General features: G+C 39.8%; 1 protein-coding gene across 4 annotated transcripts in view; it reads left to right on the top strand.

Annotated features, from left to right (window-relative positions):
- LOC127005931 (unconventional myosin-IXa-like) overlaps window positions 1-24636 on the top strand; it is a 48790-nt gene that overhangs the window by 318 nt on the left and 23836 nt on the right. For 3 of the 4 annotated variants that reach the window (XM_050875361.1, XM_050875362.1, XM_050875363.1), the window contains 14 exons: window positions 6278-6844; window positions 8567-9086; window positions 10224-10318; window positions 11177-11339; window positions 11430-11565; window positions 13201-13391; window positions 13497-13672; window positions 14239-14439; window positions 16123-16258; window positions 19008-19206; window positions 19933-20017; window positions 20309-20426; window positions 22182-22316; window positions 23595-23752. In XM_050875361.1, coding sequence (XP_050731318.1) covers window positions 6543-6844; window positions 8567-9086; window positions 10224-10318; window positions 11177-11339; window positions 11430-11565; window positions 13201-13391; window positions 13497-13672; window positions 14239-14439; window positions 16123-16258; window positions 19008-19206; window positions 19933-20017; window positions 20309-20426; window positions 22182-22316; window positions 23595-23752 — 2615 coding nt within the window. In that variant the 5' untranslated portion in view covers window positions 6278-6542. Of the gene's footprint in view, window positions 1-6274; window positions 6845-8566; window positions 9087-10223; window positions 10319-11176; window positions 11340-11429; window positions 11566-13200; window positions 13392-13496; window positions 13673-14238; window positions 14440-16122; window positions 16259-19007; window positions 19207-19932; window positions 20018-20308; window positions 20427-22181; window positions 22317-23594; window positions 23753-24636 lie in introns of those variants that run through there. The other variant, XM_050875360.1, reaches the window with a different exon arrangement.

Below are 24636 nucleotides of genomic sequence, written 5' to 3'. Positions count from 1 at the left end.
TCGTGGGTGTAATGCCGTCCTGAAGCAGCGTCTGGTTTTAGTAGAGAGGCGTGGTAGTGACAGGCAGAGCGGGCACCCACGCCGCGTAATGTCAGCTTAGGCGGAAGACAGTTAACACCGCCCTACTATATCCCTTCTCCTCCTAGTCCGTATTCTACCCTGACTTCTTCCTCTCCTCCATTTTCTCTTCCTCCTCCTCCGTTTTCTCCGTCTTCCTTTTGTGTTCCCTCATCTGCCTTTTTCCTCGCCTCCCTCTCCTCCCGTTTTCTCCTTTTTGTTTTTGTTTTCTCCACCTTCCTCTCCCTTTTCCTCCTCCTCTGCTTTTTTCCTCGCCTCCCTCTCCTCCCGTTTTCTCCTTTTTGTTTTTGTTTTCTCCACCTTCCTCTCCCTTTTCCTCCTCCTCTGCCTTTTTCCTCGCCTCCCTCTCCTCCTTGTTTTCTCCACCTTCCTCTCCCTTTTCCTCCTCCTCTGCCTTTTTCCTCGCCTCCCTCTCCTCCTTGTTTTCTCCACCTTCCTCTCCCTTTTCCTCCTCCTCCTCTCCTCCTTGTTTTCTCCACCTTCCTCTCCCTTTTCCTCCTCCTCTGCCTTTTTCCTCGCCTCCCTCTCCTCCTTGTTTTCTCCACCTTCCTCTCCCTTTTCATCCTCCTCCGTTTTCTCCTCTGCCTTCTTCCTCTCCTTCCCTTTCTCCTTTTTCCCTTTCTCCTCTTTTTTTTCTTTGCCTTCTTCCTCTCCTCCTCCTCCTCCTCCTATGTAGTGATAGCAGATTAGGGAAAATGCTCTGTAAGGTCTTCATATTAGGCTGTGTCCCCTTACACTTAGGGGATGAATGCTGTGTTAATTAGATTATATTGAAGTGTTCCTAGGTTAACTCAGTAATTTTTATTTTGTGAGAAGTTAATGCAGCCACCACCTACGACTCATTCAATAACAGTTAAGGTTGCTACTATCCAGGATTTTCCCAGATTCTTTACATTAATCCAGAATCACACCCAATTCACTCCATTTGATGACATTATTTTTTGTTAGTGTTGAAAATGTTAATAATCACTGATAATTGATTCTGTGCAGTTTGCTCACCTAATAGAACCCCAACCACCAACAGTACTAGACGTGCCAGGAGAAACCATTGTCTAATACACATTGTTGCAATTCCAGTCAGAAGAGCAGTAGATTAACTCTTGAGCATAAGATGACCAATGAAGTGTCAAAAGTTGTTTATTTTAGCAGCAATAAGTTACTATCATGGAGGTATTATTAGTGGAGTCGACATGGCCCGCTAATCCTATGGAAAGAAGTGAAACCACCGAACTGTCATTTCACTCGCCGTCAATATGGCGGATACCCCGGTGAGAGCTCACGCCCACCACCTTAGTTACTGCCTTCAGGCCACAGCTTATCCGTTGTGACAGTAGTATTGTTTATGAGTACGTAGGTACCGTACACTTATTGATGTGGTAGAACTATTTCGTAAATACCAATATATTTTTCTACATACTAAAAGGAAACAGACATCCATTTTGAGATTTCACAAGTTTATCTCACCACTAATTCACTGATGTTTCGTTGCTTACATGTTTATCTGCCAACAACCAACACTAACATTGATAGTATTCCTAATTTTAATAGCTTTTAATGCAGTGTTTCTCTGTAAACTATTTTCCGAATACGTATCTCACATGTAAATAGGTTTCAGCAACAGCTTCGATTAGCACTGTTGATGGTCTCATAGTTAAACTAAAAATAAGTACTACAGTCATTCCACACTGCGGAAACCTAGGGGGACTGTGACCTGACGAGTCTGACCTGACTTAACACCTGACATTTGACAGGTATCCGCCATCTTGACGGCGAGAAAATGACAGTTAATGACAGTTCGGCAGCTTCACAGGTCAGGTACTGATGTTGACTCCACCCATTATACCTCCATGGTTACCATCCTTATTAATTTTTTACCCAAGGTGCAGTCACATGGAAAAATATAAATTTGAAAAGTTTAATAGATCATGTTATTAAATAAAACTCTGCATAGTAAATGAATTATTATGACAGTTGATGGCAAAAAACAATTTTAACATGTGCAGTATGTACCAGGATTATTAAAAAAAATCATGATATTTTCAATAAAAAAAAATATTTAAATTGGATTTATTTGATTTAAATTAATTTTTTTTTATTTAAATGATTTTTTCTTTAATCATTTTTAGGTTTATATAAGTTGATTATTTGTTTCACTTTAATGAGGACATTTGCTTGTAAGAAACTTTGCCAATGCCTAATGAAACCATAGTTTAGTGTTGTTACATTACCCAAGATGACACTTGAAAATCCTAAGTAGAAAACACCATTAGTTTAATCAGATCTGACAAGTTATAATAACCGGCACTTAAATACAGAGAACCAACCTGCCTATTCATGTGAAGGCAAATTTGGATCATGTTAATAAGAAATTAGACTCAATTACGTATGTATTGTTGTTATCAACAAATGATATTACTTTCCTTTTTATGCTTTTCAATATTTGTCTTGTAAGAGTTAAGATTTTGAGTTAAGGATAGACCGAGGATATTTAGTGCTGAAGAAGGTGACAGCTGAGTGTTGTCGAAGAATAGGGGATAGGTGTTTGGAAGATTGTGTCAAGTTGATAGGTGGAGAAATTGAGTTTTTGAGGCATTGAAGGACACAAGATTCCTTCTACTCCAATCAGAAATGATAGCAAGGTCTGAGGTTAAGCGTTCTGCAGCCTCCAGTCTGGAGTCATGTACTTCCTGTTGTGATGGTCTTCTGTTGAAGGAAGTTGAATAATGCAGAGTGGAATCATCGGCATATGAGTGGACAGGACAGTTTGTTATGGAAAGAAGATCATTGATGAATAACAGGAAGAGAGTGGGTGATAGGACAGAGCCCTGTGGAACACCACTGTTAATAGGTTTAGGGGAAGAACAGTGACCGTCTACCACTGCAGAGATAGAATGGCTGGAAAGGAAACTGGAGATAAAGGAACAGAGAGAGGGATATAATCCGAAAGAGGGCAGTTTAGAAAGCAAAGACTTGTGCCAGACTCTATCAAAGGCTTTCGATATGTCTCGCGCAACAGAGAAAGTTTCACTGAAACAGCTAAGAGAGGATGACCAAGAGTCAGTTAAGAGAGGAAGAAGATTGCCAGTAGAACGTCCCTTGTGGAACCCATACCGTTGATCAGATAGAAGGTTAGAAGTGGAAAGGTGCTTTTGAATCTTTTGGTTAAGGATTGATTCAAAAGCTTTAGATAGACAAGAAAGTGAAACTATAGGGCTGTAGTTTGAGGGACTGGAACGGTCACCCTTCTTAGGCACAGGCTGTACGAAGGCATACTTCCAGCAGGAGATTACGAGATCTACAGTTCATTAGGAACATTTCCCTAGCTACTTAGCGTCACTGCATGCGACGGAATTTCTTAAAATGTCATTTTTCTCTCCAAAATATTGACCAATGGCATCGTTTCTCTTTCTTGCTTTTAATGATGACAATGATGTTTTCATACTGGAAAGTTCTTACTTATCCTACAATGATGCTTTCAAATGGTCTGTGGTGCAGCAGTAACACAGTAGTAACCTTGTGAACTCTATATCCACCCACACCTTGCAGGGTTACTCATAGGAAGCTCAGGAAATCATCATCGCCATAGGCCTAAGGAGGTGCGGCGCACTGTGTTTACCCGTGTCGCCAGCCTCACCGCAGCTTGCGCCACAACCTCGATCCTTGCCAAGAATTGGGGGGGCTACTTGAAAATCTGATGCACCAGAACAAGAAATGAAGGATTTCGCAAGATTTGTGTAATTGTTACTCGCTCTGGGGTAATTCTTGATCGCCAGATAATGGCTTAAAGTTGTAGTTGCCTGTTGCGCCAATATGATTTATGGATTCAGCACAGCAAAATTGTCCTAAATCAGCTAAAAAAACTTTGACGATAAATTTGTTGTTGGCCACTGTTATCACCTACCTTATAGCAGTAACAGACACAATAGGAAAGAATTTTAGTTGACTATTCAGTGATAGGATGAGTGAATGTGGTGAAAAGAACAGAATAATGAGAGAAAAACAAAATGGCATCCATAATGAGAGGACAGGGAGGATAACGCATTCCAAATGAATGCAGTGACGCAGTGGTGTCATAAATGATATTCTGGTCTGGTCTGGTCAAAGAGAGAGTGGTGGATTCTGCTGTCCAGCATGCATAAGAAGAATCAATGGAGGGGAACTGCCAGAATAAGAAGAGGCAGAAACTATCAAAGTGGATGGTGGTGTAACAGAAGAAATGAAACAGTTTTGCTATCTTCACCATATTTTAGCAAGGGTGGAGTGAAGGGAGCAGTAAGAACCAGGGTAGCAACAACATGTAAGAAATAGAGAGAGATAGTAGGGTTGTGATAAATTAGAGCATTCCACTGAAAAACTGGGGAAAAGTATTTTAAGCATGTATCAGATCAGTATTGCAAAATGTCTCTGACTTATGGGCCTTAACAAAGAAGTTGGAGGATGTGTTGGTTGCCTGTTACTGAATAATGCTGAGGTGTATGGCTGGGATCATATGGAGAGATGAGATGTCCAGTGAGGAGATGGCAAAATGTGGAGCGAAGGAGCTGAGTGCCGTGGTGAGCATTTGGAGATTGAGGTGGTTAGGGCACGTGGAGAGTGGGGGAGATGATGAAGCATCGGGGAGAGCTATAAGGGTGGAAGTGCCAAATTGCCGCCCACCAGACAGGCCAAAGAAGACGTGGGGGCAGTGTGTTGAAGAAGATTTGGCAGCATCAGGCATTGGAGAGGCTGAGGCAATGAACAGAAATAGTTGGAAGTATATCATCGACCGTTAAGTCCCACCAGAAATTATGGGAAAACCTAATGTTAAACAGATGATGATGATAGTGAATGTAGTGACTAAAAGAACAAGGAGAATGGGTGAGAAGATATCCTACTTTCCTTGATATAGAAAAATGGTATGATAGGTCAAATGATAGGATTAATAGGGGGTTGCTGAATTGACTGCTTACCAGGTGAGAATATAGGTGAGATAATAAATAGCATGTTTGAGAACAAGTGTGTCATTTATAATCCGCAAAATCAGTAAAAATAGTAACCTATCACTGCTCGGTTTCACTTCTCCCTCGCTTTACTATGGTTCATTCTATGATAGTTTGCCCTTACAGTCATCATTCTTTAATTACCTTTGTTCTCTATGAATCATCCAGCTTTTCTCTTATGATTGGCTCAGTCTTTATTTATGCGATCTTTCCATATCCAACTTATATATGGTGTTAAAAATTATATATTTCACGGTGAGCGAAAATACTTTATCTAAACATCATTATCTCTCTCTTGCACCACGTCTATTGCTCTTGAGTAGAAACAGAGTAAGTTGGTGACACACAATTTTCCTTTTCTAAATCCAAACTGTCCTTCATTTATCATGTTTTCCTTTTCTAAATGTTCAACCCATTGTTTTTTTATTATACTTTCACAGATCTTGCACATTACACTTGTCAAAGAGACTGGTCTATAATTTAATGGTTCAGTTTTATCTCCACTTTTATAAATCAGCACAATGTTCGCTCTCTTCCACTCTAAGGGCACTTTTCCTGTATTTATAGAGCATGTTATATCATAAAATTGTTCCAATAAATCATTTCTACACTCTTTTAGCACGACCCGAGATTTAATCCGGTCCCATAGCTTTCCTTCCATCTAAAGATTCCATCAGCTGCAACAGTTCCCCTTTCTCAACCTTTACAGAATTTAGTTTCTCTTCATTACAATTTTTGAGCCCCCTGTCAAAGTTGGTCTCTTTCGTAAACACTTTATGAAAAATTTTATTTAATATTTCTGCAATTTCTTCGTCCTTTTCATAGAATACATTTTGTGTGTCTGTGTGTGTGTGTAACCTATTTACCTACTTTTGGTATACAGGATTAGAGTTAGTGTTTGAGCATATCAATGTATATAATAGAAATTCTGCATATACTGGTACCGAAAAGATTTTTGCAAGATTTGTTCAGCGGGATGCTAGTGCAGAATGCTGCATTGATGAGCAATAGTCATAAGAACCACCAAAAAGTTATGAAACTTTTGAGAGTTATTAGGTAACCATCTACAGTTTGATTTGTATAATATGCAGGATGTTAACATTTTTATGGTAACCTAGCACTGATGTATAAAACTGCATAGTATTTATGAATTAGATTATAATACTGCATGTATTCAAAATGTATTTTTCCCCATTAATTATCTTTTTTTTTTTCAGCAGTGCAATGAAAATGTCGGTTTATAAGAAAGTACACAAATACAGGTGTCTACAAAAGAGTTTTTGCAAGAATAGTGTGGACTGGATGAGAGTGCATAATAGTGTATTAATGTACAGTACTCATAAGAACCACCAGAAGCAGTCATGAAACTTGACTTCTTTTGGAAAAGAACCAAGTTATTGATTATTTAAAGTAGACTTTGGTGTTCCTCATGCAGCAAAATGTTACCTATAGACTTTTTACTAAATCTCTGATGAAGAGCCCACCATGGAGTATACTAGACATATAGTGCAGGTGTTTGTTGGTGCCTTGTCACCTCACTTTGAAGCTCTCTCTATAGAGGTCAGCAAGCAGACCTCAGCTCAAGAAATCACCTTTTGTATTGTGGAAAGATTAGGTCTTTCCAATCCACAGAATTATGAATTGGCAGAAGTTATTGGCAATGCACATGGTCAAGAGTGCAAAGAAAGGAGACTGGGCCCCTCAGAATATCCTGTAGCCTTACAGATGCTCTGGCCCCAGACATCCTCCACAGAAAAAGCAGAAGAGAATGAGCTACATGAATACAGGTAAGTGATATCTGCCTTGGATTACACAGGCACCATACTTACATGACCTAAAAAATAATTTGGTGTACTACTGGGCAATTCCAAATATCTGTACTCTTTTCAAATAATTAATTCCCTTTCACATTGGCTTTGGCAGCCACCAACAAAAAATTTCTGTTCCTGAATCTAGCAATCACATTCAGCAATATTTCTTGATATGGTGTGCTAGCACTCCCAGGGATGCTGAATTTGATTTTAGGAGCACCCAAAGGTAGCTGGATGATGAGGATGATTAGGGCAGTATGCCAGTATATGATGAATTTTGTATCTATTTGTATTCTTATATTCTCTATCTGTTTAGGGATGTTCCTTATCCCATTTATGATATTTGAAAGCTGTGAAAACTCTTCCTAAAATCCATGATACTCCACTATGTTTTTTCTGTCCTTTGCAAAGGTTATAAAGAGGTAGGTTACTGGTGCCCAGCACCATCTTCCTGGTTAGCACATAAGCAGTTTGAATTACTTCCACATGTTTGTAGTCATTCAGGTTATATGTAAGAATATTTTATATAATTTAATAAGCTAAAACAGATTATTTCAGAACTCTTCCCCATAACAGCTCCTAAGGGGACTGTCCAGTAGTGATTTTACGAAAAAATATGGAAAATGAGTTAAAGCCACTGAGAGAAGAAAATAATGAGAGAAAGAACGAAAGAAAGGAGAAAGAAAATGAGAAAGAAAGAATTTTAATGAATAATATAAAGACAGAAAGGATGAGAAAAAGAAAGAGAGGAAAAGATAGAAAGATTAAGAGAAAAAGAGAAAGAAAAAAGAAAGAGGAAGAGAGAAGGACAAAAATAATGAGAAAGAAAGAAAATATATAGACAGAAAGAAAGGGCCTCCTCTTCTTAATCCACACTGATCCTATAGTCTCCTGGGATGTGCAGGTGTGTAGGAAGGGAAGGGTGAGATACGGGGGGGAAGGGAGGTCGCAGTGACTGGCTCAAAGGGAACTTGAAGGGAAAGGCCGAGGAAGTGAGAATCTCTCCTGCCCAGCCAAAAGTGTCCGAGTGACAGCGGCCCCGACTGTACAGGCGTGTGTTGCATTTCTTCCATAAAGAGAGTTAGGTGTATTTTAGTGTAGCTTACCCTCCTTATTTTTTTATTTTTTTATCTACAGCATTTTAAATTTATATTCTAGAAATTACAAGGCATAAAACAGATCCATAAACATTTATGGAAGAAAATGAATTTATTAAGTAGTACTTGACAACTCTGACACCTTATTATTCTGACAAATCAATAAAAAATGGAAAATACCCAACTTCCCAGTACTTTACCTTACCCAGCAGCATTTTTTTATGCAACTCTGTACATCAAAGAAAGAGTTTTCTAATGCTTATAATTATGATGCAATAATCAGTAAGCTAAAACTATAATTTACATCCTCATCCAGAAGAATGTGTTGGTCTGAGACCCTACCATTCACAACAATGTCATCTACAGATTTAAAAATTTTGGAATCTAGTACATCTCTATCTAGTCCAGACTTGACTTTTTCAAGTATCCGCCAAAGGTTTGAGAACTTTTCTGATGTTTGGAATTGTCCTGTATTCTTTTATATGTAAGTATGGAATCCTTATTTTTATATATTTGTTTTTTTGGCAGGTCAAGAATTTTTATTATAATGAATTAAAAATAATAAACAGTTATTGTAATATACTTTTTCTTGCTCTTTCAGATTTTGTCTCCGAGAAAAAAGCTCCTCTGATTCTTTGTGGGCTGAGGCAAACCAGCTTGATTCACAGTTGATAAGAGATTATTTTTACAAATTCTTGTATCAACCCAAGGATAAAGACTATCCTGATTTGTGTCAGCTTCCAAACCTCACTGAACAGACCTTGCTTGAAAACCTTCGAGCAAGATTTCAGAGAGGCTACATCTATACATATGTGGGATCCATTCTCATATCTGTCAATCCTTTCAAATATTATCCAATATATAATCCCAAATATGTTAAGTTGTACCAAAATCATAGACTTGGTGAACTTCCACCACATATATTTGCCATAGCTGATGCTGCATACCACTCAATGCTGAAACAAAAATGCAACCAATGTGTAGTGATAAGTGGAGAGAGTGGGAGTGGCAAGACGGAAGCTACTCTCTTTCTGCTACATCACCTAACCATGCTCAGCCAGAAAGGATCTCATGGCAGTGGAGTTGAGCAGACCATTCTCAGTTCAGGGCCAGTTTTAGAGGTAAGTTTGGATTCTGTTTGTGATATTTTTTCAAATACTGCTTTTGCACAATGTCTAGCAGAGCATATTACTTAACCCATTCACTGTACTCTTTTAGTACAGTACTGTCTCCAAGTTTGCGATAAATGGGTTGACGTTGTGAGTCGCAAACGTTGAAATCGCAAACTTTTAACCATTATTTTTTTGGGAAAATTGAAAACTGTCGACATCTTGCGCTTGGCCACCCATCCAGGTGGCCAAGCGCATGTGTGCGGACGGCCCCGGCCATGCGCTGGGCCCGAGCAGCTGGCGGGCGGCTGATGATGGTGATGATGATGATGAGTGTTGGCAGCGTGGCCTTTGCATCAGCGCTGCTTGAACGGTGTACTGTATCCAGTATTCTAACTCTTAGTGTGTCCTGTAAGGCCGCGGTCACACAGTTACGATCATGACTCCCTGGGGGTCCTGGCTCCTCCCACTGTTGGGCCACACGCTGACAGTTTTGGAAATTTCAAAACAATCGGGGCCCGCCCTGACATCTGTCACCCGTTGGGAATAAGCTACGGCCGTCAGATGTCCATCTCAACAACATTGTAACAACGTCGTTTCAACATCGGCAATGGTCGGTACTCAAGCAGATCTACTTATGATGGCCGTAACATATGTCTGGCAGCGCACCGTTCCAAAACTGTCGGAGCGTGGTCCGACGTCGGGAGGGCGCCGGGAGTCATGATTGTGACTCTGTGACCGCGGCCTAATACCCATTTAATTTTTCACATCTTTACCCTTTTTAATATTTCTTCTTTAACCATTACTATTATCTTGTCTTCCATGTTATCATCACTGGCACTTCCCTTTTTCAGATTTTCGTTTTCCTCCCTTAGTTTTCTAACTTCTTCCCCTTTGGCAACTAGCTCCTTTTTCAAATTGTCCACGAAGCTCCTTTTTCAAATCGTCCACGATGTCAATAAACTTTCTCAAGTCCTCCCTCTAAGGAGGGCCTGGAGGGAATTGGGCACTGGAGCTTTAGATATTTAGATAGTTACTGGTGCTGTAAGTAATCACAATGAAATGGTTTGCATGATGCAGACACGTTTCTCATCTTATAATTTTACTTTTCATTTCATAAGATAATTTACATTTTCCTTTTCTTTTCAGGCTTTTGGTAATGCTAAAACAGCCCACAACAACAACTCCAGCAGATTTGGAAAGTTCATCCAAGTCACCTACAAAGAAAATGGTCTTGTGCAAGGGTAAATATGGAAATCCTTTAAGTACTTTACTAATTTGATGTAAGTTATTATATTTCATCACTTATAGGACTTTTTCATAGAATTCTGTTGTATGCTTCTTTTTGATTTTTAGACATGCATAATTAGTTCCAACACTTATTAGTGGCTTTCATTATGAATGTATAGGGACATGTTTTCACAAAAAAGCAAAAATGTGGCAAAAGTCTTTGTTAGGCATGACACATTGTTGATGAAAAAATACCGAATCAAGCTTATACTATTCATACACAGTTATACGTTGTAGATTTTTTTAGTTCCTTGTAACTAAGTGGAAATATTTTTTTATTTTTTATTTTCTTGTCTAGAGCAGCGGTTCCCAAAGTGTGGTGTTCGCATCCCTGGGGGTGCATGAGCTGATCACTAGGGATGCATAAGGAAAAAAAATAATGTAATGGCAGATTTATGTTTCATTTAAATTTCAAACACATCATTAACTGACATTGTTTTAAAACTAATGTATGCTGTACGCTTCAGTGGAGTTGTCTGTTCTTTGTTTGAAACTTACCCAGACTCTGAGCACATTCATCCACCCCCCAGGTACATTTTCACTCAGTTTTAATAGCCATTGCTCTGAACCTTATACTTTGTGAGCACAAAATTCGTAAAAAATGGACAAAATTTCAGGAAATCAACAGAACCTTAGTACAGTCAAACCTCGGTTTCTGAGTTCAATTCGTTCCAGAATATTGCTCGCACACCAAAACACTCGTAAACCAAATCAAATTTTTCCATTGAAATTAATGTAAATCACATTTTTTTTTTTAGGATTTCTACATAACTATTTCTTGAAAAAGTAGCTCATCATGATTTTACTTCCAGGGCATGTGTTCAGAAGTACCTACTTGAAAAATCAAGGATATGTTCTCAAGCACGGAATGAAAGAAGTTATCATGTGTTCTACTATCTTCTTGCGGGATCCTCTCCTCAGCTTCGTCAGGCTCTACATCTTCTCAAGCCTTCAGATTACCACTACCTCAACCAGGTTTGTAGCTTTATATTTCTGTCTTTTTGTTATTTTGACTAGCATTGTGTATTGGGATTATTCACACTAAGATTTTTTTATTATTTTCAGAGTAAATGCTTTACCATTGAGGGCTTTGACGAACAGTTTGAGTTTGTACGACTAAAACAGTCAATGGAAATGGTTGGCTTCACTCCAGATAAGCAACACCGGCTTTTTGCAATCCTCTCTGCTGTACTCCTTTTGGGTAAGTGAAAATTATTTAGACTTTAATTTGCCGTTCACATGTCTATAGAATAGTTTGGGTTGGTCTTTGCACTTGTCGTTTATATCTTTTTCATATATCTGTTTTTCTTCTCTTCTAATCTTTGTATATTCATTCCTTGCTTGTTTGAAATCGTTCCACGAGTTGATTCTTCTTCATCTCCTCCATCCCTTCCAAGCTTCCTCCTTTCTCTTTCTAGCTGCCTCACATCTTTTGTTAAACCACTCCTTTTTACCAACATCCCTTTTGGTTACCATAGGGACATACTGTATCTATTTTTGGCTTCCTTGTATAGTTTTAAAAACTCTTCCCACTTATCCTGAGTACTCTTGGCTTTGTACAGCCCACTCCAATTTGCATTTTCAAAAAAAGTTCTCATGCTAACAAAGTCTGCCTTACAGTAGTTGCTTCTCCCAATTTTGTGATCCTCTTTTCGGCCAATCGTTCTCTTTTCTTTTACTTCAAATTCCACAGCTGCATGGTCACTCTTTGCTATTGGACAATATACTTTAAGATTTTCTATTATTTCTGGCTCCTTGCTAAATACCAGGTCTAGTCTTGATGCCTCGCCTTCTTTCCCGAATCTACGTAGTATGTTCCTTAATCTACTGAGTCAGTATATGTTCCATTACCACTTGCAGGAGTCTTCCTCCCCATGACTCTTCTGTTCCCTGTGTCTGCCAATCCTCCCATTCTACCTCCTTGCAATTAAAATCACCCATTATAATTATTCTCTCACACTCTCTCAACATTCCATCCAGGCAACTCACTGTGTCTTGCATCATTTGTTCATATTCTCGGACCTTCCATGCACTTGTTCTTGGTGGCACGTACCCTACTACATACTGCCTCCTTCTTCCTTCAGCTCCCACAATTTTCACTTTCAGCACCTCTGCCAAGCCTTCACCCTCAATCACCTCCTCCACCCTAATGTGTGTGTGTGTGTGTGTGTGTGTGTGTGTGTGTGTGTGTGTGTGTTTGTTGTTATTCAATCCATGTGTTTATGTGGTTAAGTCAAGATGAGTGTGTTGGCCCCGCACGTGCAGTGGTGACACTGAGAACTGGCATGAAGGAACCACAGGTACACCACACCCACAACAGCTTCTTCCTTCCATTTAACTGCAGCAACAAGTCCATAACTTGGGTAATGGCAGCACAAGCTGCGACAGCCCTTACTTTAGCAGACGCCGCCATGTTGATACAGGGCAAGTGCTTTGTTTACTTTGTGGACGTGGATACGGGCAACCGATCTTGGTCGTGTGTGATGCACACCTGGAAAAGTTGGAGTTTCCGGTTGCCCTAGCTGGCGCCAACGCGGTGGGAAGAAAAAAGCACTGTGTGACACCAGCTTACGGATAACGGTGAACTCAAATCGAACAGCCCAAATGAACCAATTAAGTTCGAATCACGAGGTACCATTGTATATATATATATATATATATATATATATATATATATATATATATATATATATATATATAGATAGATAGATAGATAGATAGATAGATAGATAGATAGATAGATAGATAGATATAGATAGATAGATAGATAGATAGATATAGATATAGATATATATAATACTATAAAAAATTCATTCTGTATTCTATTTTTCAACAGGAAACATCGAATTTCAGCCAAAGAAGTCTACTTACCACCATGATGAATCTGTTTCGGTACGGAATCCTGAGCTGGTGGAGAACATATCCAGTCTGCTGGGGGTGTCTGAGGCAACGCTTATGAATGCCCTAACTTCCAAGAAGACACGTGTTCAAGGGGAAATTCTAGTCATGTACTATCGATTACCTGAGGTTAGAATGAATTTTTGAAGAGTTCTTGTTCATCTTTCTGGTATGAATATAGCTGTATAATGTTTTGTAGAAAGCAAAGAAAACTAAGAGATGTATCTCTTTCAGGCTGTTGCAGCAAGAGATGCTTTGGCAAAATGTTTGTATGGGGCACTGTTTGACTGGATTGTTCTTCAGGTGAACTACTCCTTAATATCTCTGAAGGAATCTGCAAATGAGAACAGTGCAAATTCAATTGGAGTGTTAGATATATTTGGTTTTGAAGATTTTGGCTTCTGTAATAGGTAAGTATCTTATCTCTTTGATTTTTCATGAAATGAGAGTGAATTTTCAGGAATCTACTTTTATCAAAATATCACATTGAATGTAAATTTATATCACAAAAACAAAACTGACCAGTATGTTTAGTTTAGAAGAAGGAAACAGCAGTATATTATCAAAGAATAGGGGATAGATGTATGGAAGACTGCATTGATTTGTCAATTGAAGAAATTGAGGTTTTTAGTCACTGAAGGACATCAAGTTCCTTTTGTCCCATTCAGAAATTATAGTAAGTTCAGGGGTTAAGAATTCTGCAGTGTCTAGCCTTCAGTTGTATATTTTATGTTAAGAGGGTCTTTTAAACATGTTGAATACTGCAGAGTAGTGTCATCAGCATAGGAGTGGATAGAAGTTTGTTCTGGAAAGGTCAGACCAGTTTCTAAGTTTCTAGGATGAGCAAAAAAATGGCCAGATAAAGCCTGAGTTTAATAAGGGGCAAACTTTTTAAAGCACCTTAGATTTTTTGTGGAAGCACTGAATAGACATAGTATCCAGATTTTAATTCAAAACTATTTATTATTATTTCCAGATTTGAACAGTTTTGCATCAACTTTGCAAATGAGCACTTACAACACTACTTCAATCAACATGTGTTTGAGTATGAACAGGAAGAGTACCAGAGGGAAGGAATTTTGTGGACTAATATTGAATTCCAAGATAATGTTGATTGTTTGGCTCTTATTCAAGGAAAGCCAGATGGCCTGCTTTGCGTCTTGGATGATTTGTGCAGGTGAGTGTATGATATACAGTCGTCCCTCAAATAGTATGGGGGTTAGGGACCCAGGACCCCCATACTATTAAAAAATCCGTATAAAATTAGTGCCCCCCTAGAAACATTCTGGTCACTTCTACGGGATCCGTGTCCCGCCTTGCTCAGCTGTTACCCGCGGGCCCAAGTTGCCAGTTTTGCATTTTCTGCTGCAGTCACAGTGCAGTGTCGAGGGCAGCAAAAGCCCCCTTGTTAGAGGTCAGGTTATTTAAAGTTCAGTTGGAGTAGTTTAATTAAATATGCTTCCCTTTACTATATAATATGGAGGCGTAATGTCGTATTTTGGAGGCGTGGAGTCGATCTCCACAATTACTGTTTCGTATCTTATTTCAAGTATGATTTAGAGAGCAATAGAAACTGTGGTAGAGAGTAAGAGAGAGTGTGAGTGTATGACAAGGCTCGCTCGCTGACCCCTGCAACAATAAACTATCAATCAATCAGGGAGCACTGCCAATATGGCTCCGTTGCCAAGCAGAAAATGCATAACTGGCAACTTTGGCCAGTGAGTTGAAGCTGAGCCAGGCGGGACCCGGATTCACGTGGTATGCTCTCCCTACCGCAACTGAACTCATACCAAAACGTAACTTCTCCTAAATCTGAATTTTTCTGCAAAGTGAATACCTTTCTCAAATACTTTGGGGTGCTTTCAACAAGTGTTTTGGCTTGTCTCTTGGGTCCCATGTTCATGTTATGTGGTAATGGGGCAGCGTAGCTCAGGTTGTGCACACACACGGACTTAGGGAGAGCGCATAGGCTTCAATCTGGCAAAACAGTGTTCCTGATGTTGTGCACACACATGGACTGAGGAGATGCGCATGGGTGGCAGTCTGGTAGAACAGTGTTGCCACCACGCCATGGCTACTTGGTGCGACGACCGGGAAATTTAAAAATCCTAAAAAAATCTTCTATGACAATCCGTATAAAACCGAAGCCGTGCTATTGGAAACCGTACTAGTTGAGGGACGTAAACCCTGTTGAGAGCGATTTTGACGAACTCCAGACTCTTTGCCGTTTTCATCTAGTGTGGCCTTGCTATTGCGTCTAGAAGGCTGTAATTTGGCATTTAGCCCCTCTCGGCAATGTCATTTGACCGATTCGAAGGATTTTTTGATAGCTCAATTCCAAGTTCGCCGTCGAGCCGTCACAAAATAGCCTGTTTTTCGGCCCTCACAGTTTCTCTCATCTTTGCTCTTTCCTCTATGCTCATATTTTTTCTTGGGTGTGGGTGTGGGTTGGTGGGTGGGTGTGGGTGTATATTTGAGAGAGAGAGAGAGAGAGAGAGAGAGAGAGAGAGAGAGAGAGAGATGCATTAGACTTGCCATTGCCATCCAATATCCTCCCCAACTGGGATCAGAACTCAAAACTGATAGATCTCTGGGTATGGCTGAAACCTCACACCCACACGCACCTGGGATACAGGACACAGCCCCCGACTGACAACCAGTAGCTATTCACTGTTGGGTGGACAAGGGGGCACAGATTAAAGAGACTGCCCTTCAGTCTCCACTTTACCAGGGAATCAAACCCAGGACATTTTAGTTGTGAGGTGAGCATGCTAAGTGTGTGTAGGATGGTACTTTCAATGAATTTTATTAAAATGAAAAAAGTTATTAATGAAAACACATTATTGTCTATTTATTGCAGTTTCCCGCAAGCTACCAATGAGGCATTTCTTCAAAAAATCAATAGTACTCATAAAGACAATGAATACTATGAAGTGCCTCATAAGAAGGAGTCAGCCTTTATTATCAGACATTATGCTGGGAAAGTGAAGTATCAGGTAAGACATTCATTACTGAGTAAGTATTGTATCCTTGAGGCTTTGGTTATGTAAGCATATTGTTTATTAGTATATTTTATACAGTGGGGTCCCATGACTAGCATTTTTCTAACTATCAGTTTTAAGGCTAGAGATAGTATAGAAACAGTCCTGAGTTTCATAAGTATCATTTGAAGCCATGAATCTGGCAAAAATATTCCCATTGGCTGGAAGGAATGAGTGAGCAAGTTGCATCAAGATAGCTCGAGGAGATTTTCCTTAGGAAGGGTGCCATTAGCCTCGCAGTTTTGTACATTATACAATGGAGCTTATAAGTTGTGCAAAGATGGCAGCGTTGGCTAAATACAGTGGAACACCCCACTAAACCATTGTTTGGGGGGGGTATGCAGGTGTGAGGGCAGTGTTTGTAAACAAAACAGATGCTGTAGTTATGAGTGTGGCCAGTGTTACCTCTTATGTTTCTTCTTACCTTCTAGGAATGTTTCAATCAACTACAATTGCTATATCCAGTCAAGGGTTGCCTGTAAGCTGCTTTGGGAATAGTGTGAGGGAGATGTGTAAGATGCCATATTTGTTCTGCTCAGCTGATCCACTGTTACATTTGGCTCATCCCCCAAAGTGGGGTAGTGTGCCTCAGAGATCAACTGAACACAGGTGTATTTACCTAGTTGTAATTTTACAGGGCCTGGGCTTACGCTCGTGTGGTCCCGTCTCCGTATCTATAATTATCCAACTTTTCCTTGAAGCTCTGCACACTCTTCGCCGATACTATTTCTTCACTTAGTCTGTTCCAAACCTCTATGTTTCTTTGTGGGAAGCTATATTTCTTTATGTCTCTGGAGCATCCTCCCTTCCTCAACTTTTTACTATGTCCTCTAGTATTCCTGCTGGAAGGTTCTTCTCTTAGTAGCAATTTCTCATTATCTACTTCTTCCATTTTACTCAATAGCCTGTATATTTGTATTAGGTCTCCTCTTTCTCTTCTTTGTTCTAGTGTGTGATATTGCTCCTGTTACCCTGCCCAGCCCTGTTTACCCAGAGGACTTACTGGGTTTAATGATCATGAACTGTTGCAACAGTATGTTTGATTCACTTGTTAGCCAGACAGTTTCCTGCAGGTGGGGGGTGAGCCACATCAGGCAGTTGATCAGCTGGGTGCAACTTGAATGGCATCCCACACAGCAGCTCCCTCACAATATTCCCTCAACAGCTCTCATAGGTGACCATTTACCGGCAAGAGCATTCATTGAAGGTAAAAAGATGCGGCGGAGGTGACACTGGCCACTCATATAACTATGTTATCTGCTTTGGTTGCAAACTGCTCATCCACCCACACAACTCCCCAAACAATGGCTGGAGATTGACATCTTGGCAGAATTTGTTGAGAATTTGATCGATGGTTTATGGAAGATTTGACGGTAAATGTCCAGAGAGTTGCCCATCTCACCGTGGTACTTCTCACCCTACCCATGGGTTAGATCTCATAACTCTATGCATTTTGAACCCCATATATATGCCTCGTAAATTGATAGAATCGCTGCTAGCGATTTTTGAAAAGTTAGTGAGTTTTTTGCGGCCGCCTCGGGGGGGACTGGGATACTTTGTTCCCCCGCCTCCAAAATACGATATTACGCCTCCATATTGTACTTAAGGGACGAAATACATGTCCCTTAACCATAATATGAAGGTGGAAAAACTTAAAAGTAGACAAAAAGTGAGTCAGAGTCTGAGAGTGCTCCCACATCGTCTTTTGATGAGGAAACCTCAAACTCACTGTCTATCACCATATGGCAAAAGGAATGGGCCGCCGCGACATTGTTTACACTTGGTCTTGATCTTGATCTTGATATCACAGGTGGCTTGTGATTCCTCCCCAGCTTGGGTAGTGTTGGCAATGCTACAAACGCACTCATGCAGTGTTGCCATTGTCTGCAACAGTCTCTGTAGCAAAAATAAACCCGCTACATCAACTGTAATAGCGTTTAGCAAACCCGACGTGTATATGCGTCGCTAGTATTTCTCTCTCTCTCTCTCTCTCTCTCTCTCTCTCTCTCTCTCTCTCTCTCTCTCTCTCTCTCTCTCTCTCTCTCTCTCTCTCTCTCTCTCTCTCTCTCTCTCTCCAATCACTTCACACTCCAACTTGTGAAGCTTTAAAGCAACCTTATGTCAGCTTTAGTTTACCTTCTTTGCACACCTTTAAATTGTAATAATTTCCTGTTAGTTGTATTAAGCAGGTTTTTTTTGTATCTTCACATCTTGCTGAATCCCAATTTAATAAAGTTATCCCCAATTGCTGGTGGAGACTTGTGTGTTAATGGACTGTTAAAGCACCCTGATTGTATCAAGGAAAGTTCAAGATGACAGTATTGAATTGGGATAAAAGAAAATATAAAAGTGTATTTTTAGTGCAAAACTGATGAATTGCCAACTTTTAACCATGTGTATTCTAATGAGTTATTCATATTGTATTTCATGAGTTTGGTTTTTATGATCAGTTTTGTAACCAATTACGTACAAAATGTGAGACCACTTTAGACAGAAAGACTGATTAGAAACATGTCAGTACTCTCCACTCTTCCTAGTAGGAAAGTCTCATCATGATTATGGTAATGATTTTTTGTGCTTAGCTAATATTACAAGATCGAAAAATAATTTGTATAGAAATATTTAATATCAAATTTCCTCTGAATGATATCAGAGTGCAGAATATAATTTGAAATTTATTTTCATGTTTTCCTCTAATTTGCAGGTCATTGACTTTAGAGAAAAGAACTTGGACCTGATGCGGCCTGAGGTGATTTGTGTACTAAAGAACAGTCGCTTCAGCATCGTACGAGAGGTAGCTGGTGCTGACCCTGTTGCTGTGTTCCGGTGGTCCATCCTGAGGGCATTTTTCCGTGCTGTTAGTGCTTTTCATACTGCAGCAGTAAAGTGTGCAGGAAGGAAAGGTAAGTGATATGTTTATGTGCCCTGGGTAAGGATTGTGGCCATGAGCCCAAGGTCCTTCCACAGGTGGATGGGAGCTTACTTGTGGAAGTATTCTCACCTGAAGAGAACTATTAGTTTCATGCTGTAATTTCTGTTCCTGGTGCATCATTGTCTTGTTCTCTTCATTACCATGTACAGTCGTCCCTCAAATAGTACGGGGGTTAGGGACCCAGGACTGTACTATTCCAAATTCCATATAGAATTAGTGCCCCCCCCCTAGAAATCTCTCTCTCTCTCTCTCTCTCTCTCTCTCTCTCTCTCTCTCTCTCTCTCTCTCTCTCTCTCTCTCTCTCTCTCTCTCTCTCTCTCTCTCTCTCTCTCTTTCTTCATTTCAGCCAGACTAATATAATGTGGTGTTTGTCATTAAACACAGCATTTGAAGTTTGGTAATGTTCAGTGATTAATCAGTTGGGCTGTAATGTAGTGAAAAGTTTGGCGTAACAGAGTTCTCAATGTTTTTGATTAATAATTATTCTTAACTGCAATACTTAGTGATTAGGGTACCTTTCTGTCACACCGTAGGGATCCTTAGTTCACTAGTGTGCCATTAGTTTGCTTGTTTCTAGCTTGGAACTTATTTCCCTCATGTTTTATTTAGATTAAATCTCAGGTGTTCATGCATTATGAATAATTTTATTTAAGCATATATGTTTTCTAATATAAATTAAGTAGCTTATATTTTCCAGGGCATGAAGATCAAAGAAAAACTCCAAAGCAAAAGATATGTATTGACAACTCCAAGATTTTAGCAGCAATTGAAAACACACAGATGTAAGTACCAATACCTTCACAACCATCACCAACAGCCCCATTACTCATAAAGATAATGTTAGAGGGGGGTGTATTATGAAGTTATGGGAGGCTCGCCTCATCAGGCAAGTCAGCACTAAACGGCTCCCTATTCCTATTTAGATTAATTTCTGTAGTTTTTTTCTGGCATTTGAAATATGGTTAAACCACTATACAATAAGAATTCTGAAAAGCTTGAATGTTTTCACTGATGTTTTGCATTCATGGTTAAAACTTGATATTTTATTTTCAAATATTGTATGGTTCTTCCAGGAGACTGAGAAAGACTCGTCATAACCGGTCACGGGTGCGGCCCCATGGTCCACGTCATCAGAAGAACCTCAAGACTGTGAAGGCCCTTGTCCAGAAAACTCAGTCACTCACACTGCAGGTTCGTTCCTCCACTTATTTGATTCCTGAATTTAAAATATGTCAAATTGGAATACTTTCATGAGGTCTTATTTATTGATATGATCTCTAGGTACTATATAAACTATGCTCATATGTGAAAGCAAAAGTATCAGTTATCCAAAGTACTAGGTAGATAGGAAATATTTCAGCTAATTTATTATTAAAAAATCCATCAGAACCTGGATAATTGTTTCTCAGATGAATGTTTAGAAATGAAATGTTGCTAAATAGTAAGTGAAGCTGGTAAGTATTGTAAGTATTGAGATATTGGGTCCTAAAGATTTTTTTTCCGTTTCATCTGTGTCCTGCCTTATGTATTTGTTTGATTGACATGAAATCTTCACATATGATTGTTCATAGCTTGCTTACTCCTTGGAGTAGGATAAGGCATCTGGTCCCCCTTTCATAAAGGCGTTATTCACTCAAGGGTGAGGGTATCAGAAGGCGCCACCTTCCTCATTGTAGCCAGATTTTGTCCTAGAACTCTCAAGGTTGGTATGCCTCGTCCTTCTTTTCTGTTTTCTTCGTCCTCCTCTTGGGTGTTGCGTGCCTGGCTCTCTCCTGGTCCATCCACTGCAGAGATTCCTGTAGTCTTAGTTCAGTCCCAAGGAGATGCATGATGATATTTGCACCTGTGTATCCAAAGGTATGGTCAAGTGCTGTATGTTTCACTATGAACTCAACCCTCTTGAGGCCAGAAAACTTGACTTCGTAGCGCATCGTAAGGAAAGCAGTCCCGAATTGCCACGATGTGTGATTTCAAAACTTATGTCTACGAACCGCTTCAATCTGCTATGATTATCCTCAGATTTGAACCACGAACTCCTACGAATTACCAAGGATGTCTTACGAATTACTTACAAGGAGCTACGAAGAGCCACGAAGACCTATGAAGACCTACGAAGACCTACTAACCATCATCTTTCTCCTTTCTTCTTCATTCTTCTGTTTTTTTTCTCTTCCTTTCTTTCTCTCTTTTTTTTCTTTCTTTTTCTTTCTTTCTCATTCTTACTCTTCTTTCTTTCTCTTTCTCCCTTTTCTCTTTCTTTTATTCTTCATCTCCTTCTCCCTTTCATTATTCTTCTTTATATCTCTCAACCTTCTCTCTTTCTTCCTTTTTTTCTCTTTTTCTTCCTTTCATTCTTTCTTTCTTTCTCCTCAGTTTAGTTATTTCTCTTTCATTCCTCTTTTTTTTGTCTCTTTCTCTCTCTGTTTTGCTTTCTTTCTTTGTTTCCTTTCTTCTTTCTCTCATTCCTCTTATCTCTTTTAACTCCCTTTCTCATTTTCTTTTCTCCTTATTTGTTTCATTCTCTTCATTTATTCATTTATTTCTTGATATCTCTTTTCTTTCTATCTCCCCTTTCTTTCTTTCATTCTTTATTTCTTAAGAGGCAAGGTTTAAGGGCACCAATAAGTGCACACACAATCATCTCGCTTATTATTATACGCTTTGGTGATGCATTGTGTGTGACTCAGGGAAGATATAATGTGTCCCAGAATTCTGCACGGCCAGTTCAAACCAAATCATCTGTATGTGGCACCCAAAGCATGTATAGCACTGGGTTGCCATCACGTATATGTGACACCCGCAGTGTAGGGGTTAATGAGGTGAAAATCTTAAATCTTGATTGGAAAATTGATGTATTATTTTTAGCATCAGATTTTATTATCTATGTTGAACATACAAAGCCATCACATGTAATATACGTTTAATACTATTAATATTTTTCCTCAGGGTCGACTTCCTGGATCCAGAAAACCTTCACACACCGTGACCGGCCAGTTTCAATTGTCGCTGCAGACACTCATGGAGGCCCTCAATACAGCAAACCCATTTTTTATCAGATGTATCAAGAGCAATGCAAATAAGGTAATATTTATATTTCTGCAACATTTCACATGTCATACAATATAAACAAAATATTGCTATCATATTTTGGAAATCGGATCATATTCAATCCCGTCAGATTATCCATTGAAATTCTCCCCCCACATCCTCCTCCCCCTTTTTATCTACATCATGTCCATTCTTTAGCAAAGGTTTGGGGTCAAATGGGCCTCTCTCAAAAGCAAGTTGAAAACATGGGTATCACTGCTGCCCAGTTTGCTACAGTGCCTGTTAGTGCAAAATGGAAAAAAACAGGCACTTGTAAATATAGAATAATAACCAATCTTTTCAATATCTCTTCAGTATTATCCATAAATTGTTTGTGTTTATCAATCAAACAAAGTATAACAGTTTTATGAAGAAGGTCTGTCCTACCTCAATGATCCCTGCCTACTAAGGAAACATAGCGTGTCTTGTGCGTGTTGTCAGGTTTGATGTACAGCCATCCACTAGTTTGTTTAGGTACAGGCATTAAGCCACTTAATTTTCTTCCTGATTGGTGTCATTTTACATGAAGTAGTGGTAAGTACTACTGTTATACACATTGTTATCCCGCGCAATTGGGCTATTTTTCAAGGGAGTGTGCGGGAAAAAACGGCAGTCGCGGGTTGGTGGTTTTTGAGGCTGGAGTCCTGGCATCCCCATCGGGGCTCGCGTGTGTGTGGCTGTGTTTATTATGGGTTTGGGCTTCTCAATTTGCCAATTCCCTTTCTCCATATGTTGCATGGGACCCCTTTCCTTTCTTTCATCTCTTCTTTTTCAAAAAGAAAGAAGTCCCACGCAACATGTGGAAAACAAGATTTTAGCAAATTGAGGAGCCCGGGCCCACAATAAACACAGCCACACACACACGGGCCTCAACGAAAGCACCGCCCAGGCGGCGCCGATGCGGAGGTCACGCCGCCGACACCCATCATTACCACCACCATCAGCAGCTGCCAGTCAGCTGCTCAAGCCTAGCGTGCAGCCGGGGCCGCTCGCACACATGCGCCTGGCCGCCTGGATCATAAAGAAAAAATTGTTTCAAGCTAGAAGGGAGGCTGGGTAGATTTGTCCGATGTGACACCGGCTTTAGAAACGTCAAAACCGTATTATCAAGCAACGGACTTTTTCAAGCAACAGACCACGCTTCCCTCCCTCAGTAAAATCGAGGGCTGAGTGTATTCTTACTACAAGGGATTATCATATAACAAAGGTTGTGTTAGAGAATTTTGTACTATTATTTTGTGCCAAATATTAATACTTTCTTTGTTATTTCAGGCACCAAACATGTTTGATGATGAAATGGTGATGCGCCAACTGAGGTATACAGGCATGTTAGAAACTGTACGCATCAGACAGGCTGGCTTCAATGTGCGACTCTCCTATGAGGAATTCATCCATCACTACAGAATACTCTTGCCCAAGGCTTTGCTGAGGTATTGCTTTTATGAGTATGTTATTTATAGGATTAGAGATTGAAGGAAAATCTTAATTATATTGTAATGGTCTCCAGCAGTGTTTATGATAGTCGGTTTCATTTCATCTGTCCACTCAGAGAGCATTTTGAGAGATGTAGCACAGGTGCTTTGAAGCTCATGATATTTCATCTGTAATATATTTTAATGTTTACTGTATTTCGCGGCATATAATGCGCACCTTTTTGACATAAAAAATGCCTGAAAGTTTAGCCCTGCGCGCTATATACTCCGGATGTACAAATTTTTAGTGATTTTCTTTTCTTCTTTGGGGTGTTTTGAAGGGTCTGTTTTTTGTCTTATCCAATAACAAGTGCAAACTTACCTTCATTATTGTTTATGATCCTTCGTAGTCCATAGCTGTCTTATAATATGTTACCAGACTAAAAGGTTGAAAGGACGTTCTCCTGGAGGTCTAGAGGTGGGTCACGCGTGTGTGTGTGTGTGTGTATTTACCTAGTTGCATTTACCTAGTTGTATTTACCTAGTTGTGAACTACAGGAAAACAGCCGTACTTGGCTCGTGCTGTCCCGTCTCCATAACGCTTATTATCCAGTTTGGCTTTAAATTCATGTATCGTTTTTGCACACAGTCTCCTCGTCAAGTCCGTTCCATGTTGTTATGCTTATGAAGAAAGATTGCTGAGGCTGAAACTCCCTACATTGGAAATTAGAAGAGAAAGAGGAGATTTAATAGCAGTGTGTTGGGGTCTGGAATGGGCTGGAGAGGGAAGTGGTACAGGCTAAGTCAATAGGCACATTTAAGGCCAAATTAGACGAAAGTAGTTGGAAAGACGGGACAGCATGACCATAGCTCCGTTCCTCTAAATCACAACTAGGTAAATA

The sequence above is a fragment of the Eriocheir sinensis genome, chromosome 31, assembly GCF_024679095.1.
Source record: "Eriocheir sinensis breed Jianghai 21 chromosome 31, ASM2467909v1, whole genome shotgun sequence".
NCBI classification, from domain to species: domain Eukaryota; kingdom Metazoa; phylum Arthropoda; class Malacostraca; order Decapoda; family Varunidae; genus Eriocheir; species Eriocheir sinensis.
Note: the sequence above shows the minus strand (reverse complement) of the source record. Positions and strands in the feature narration are given on the sequence as shown.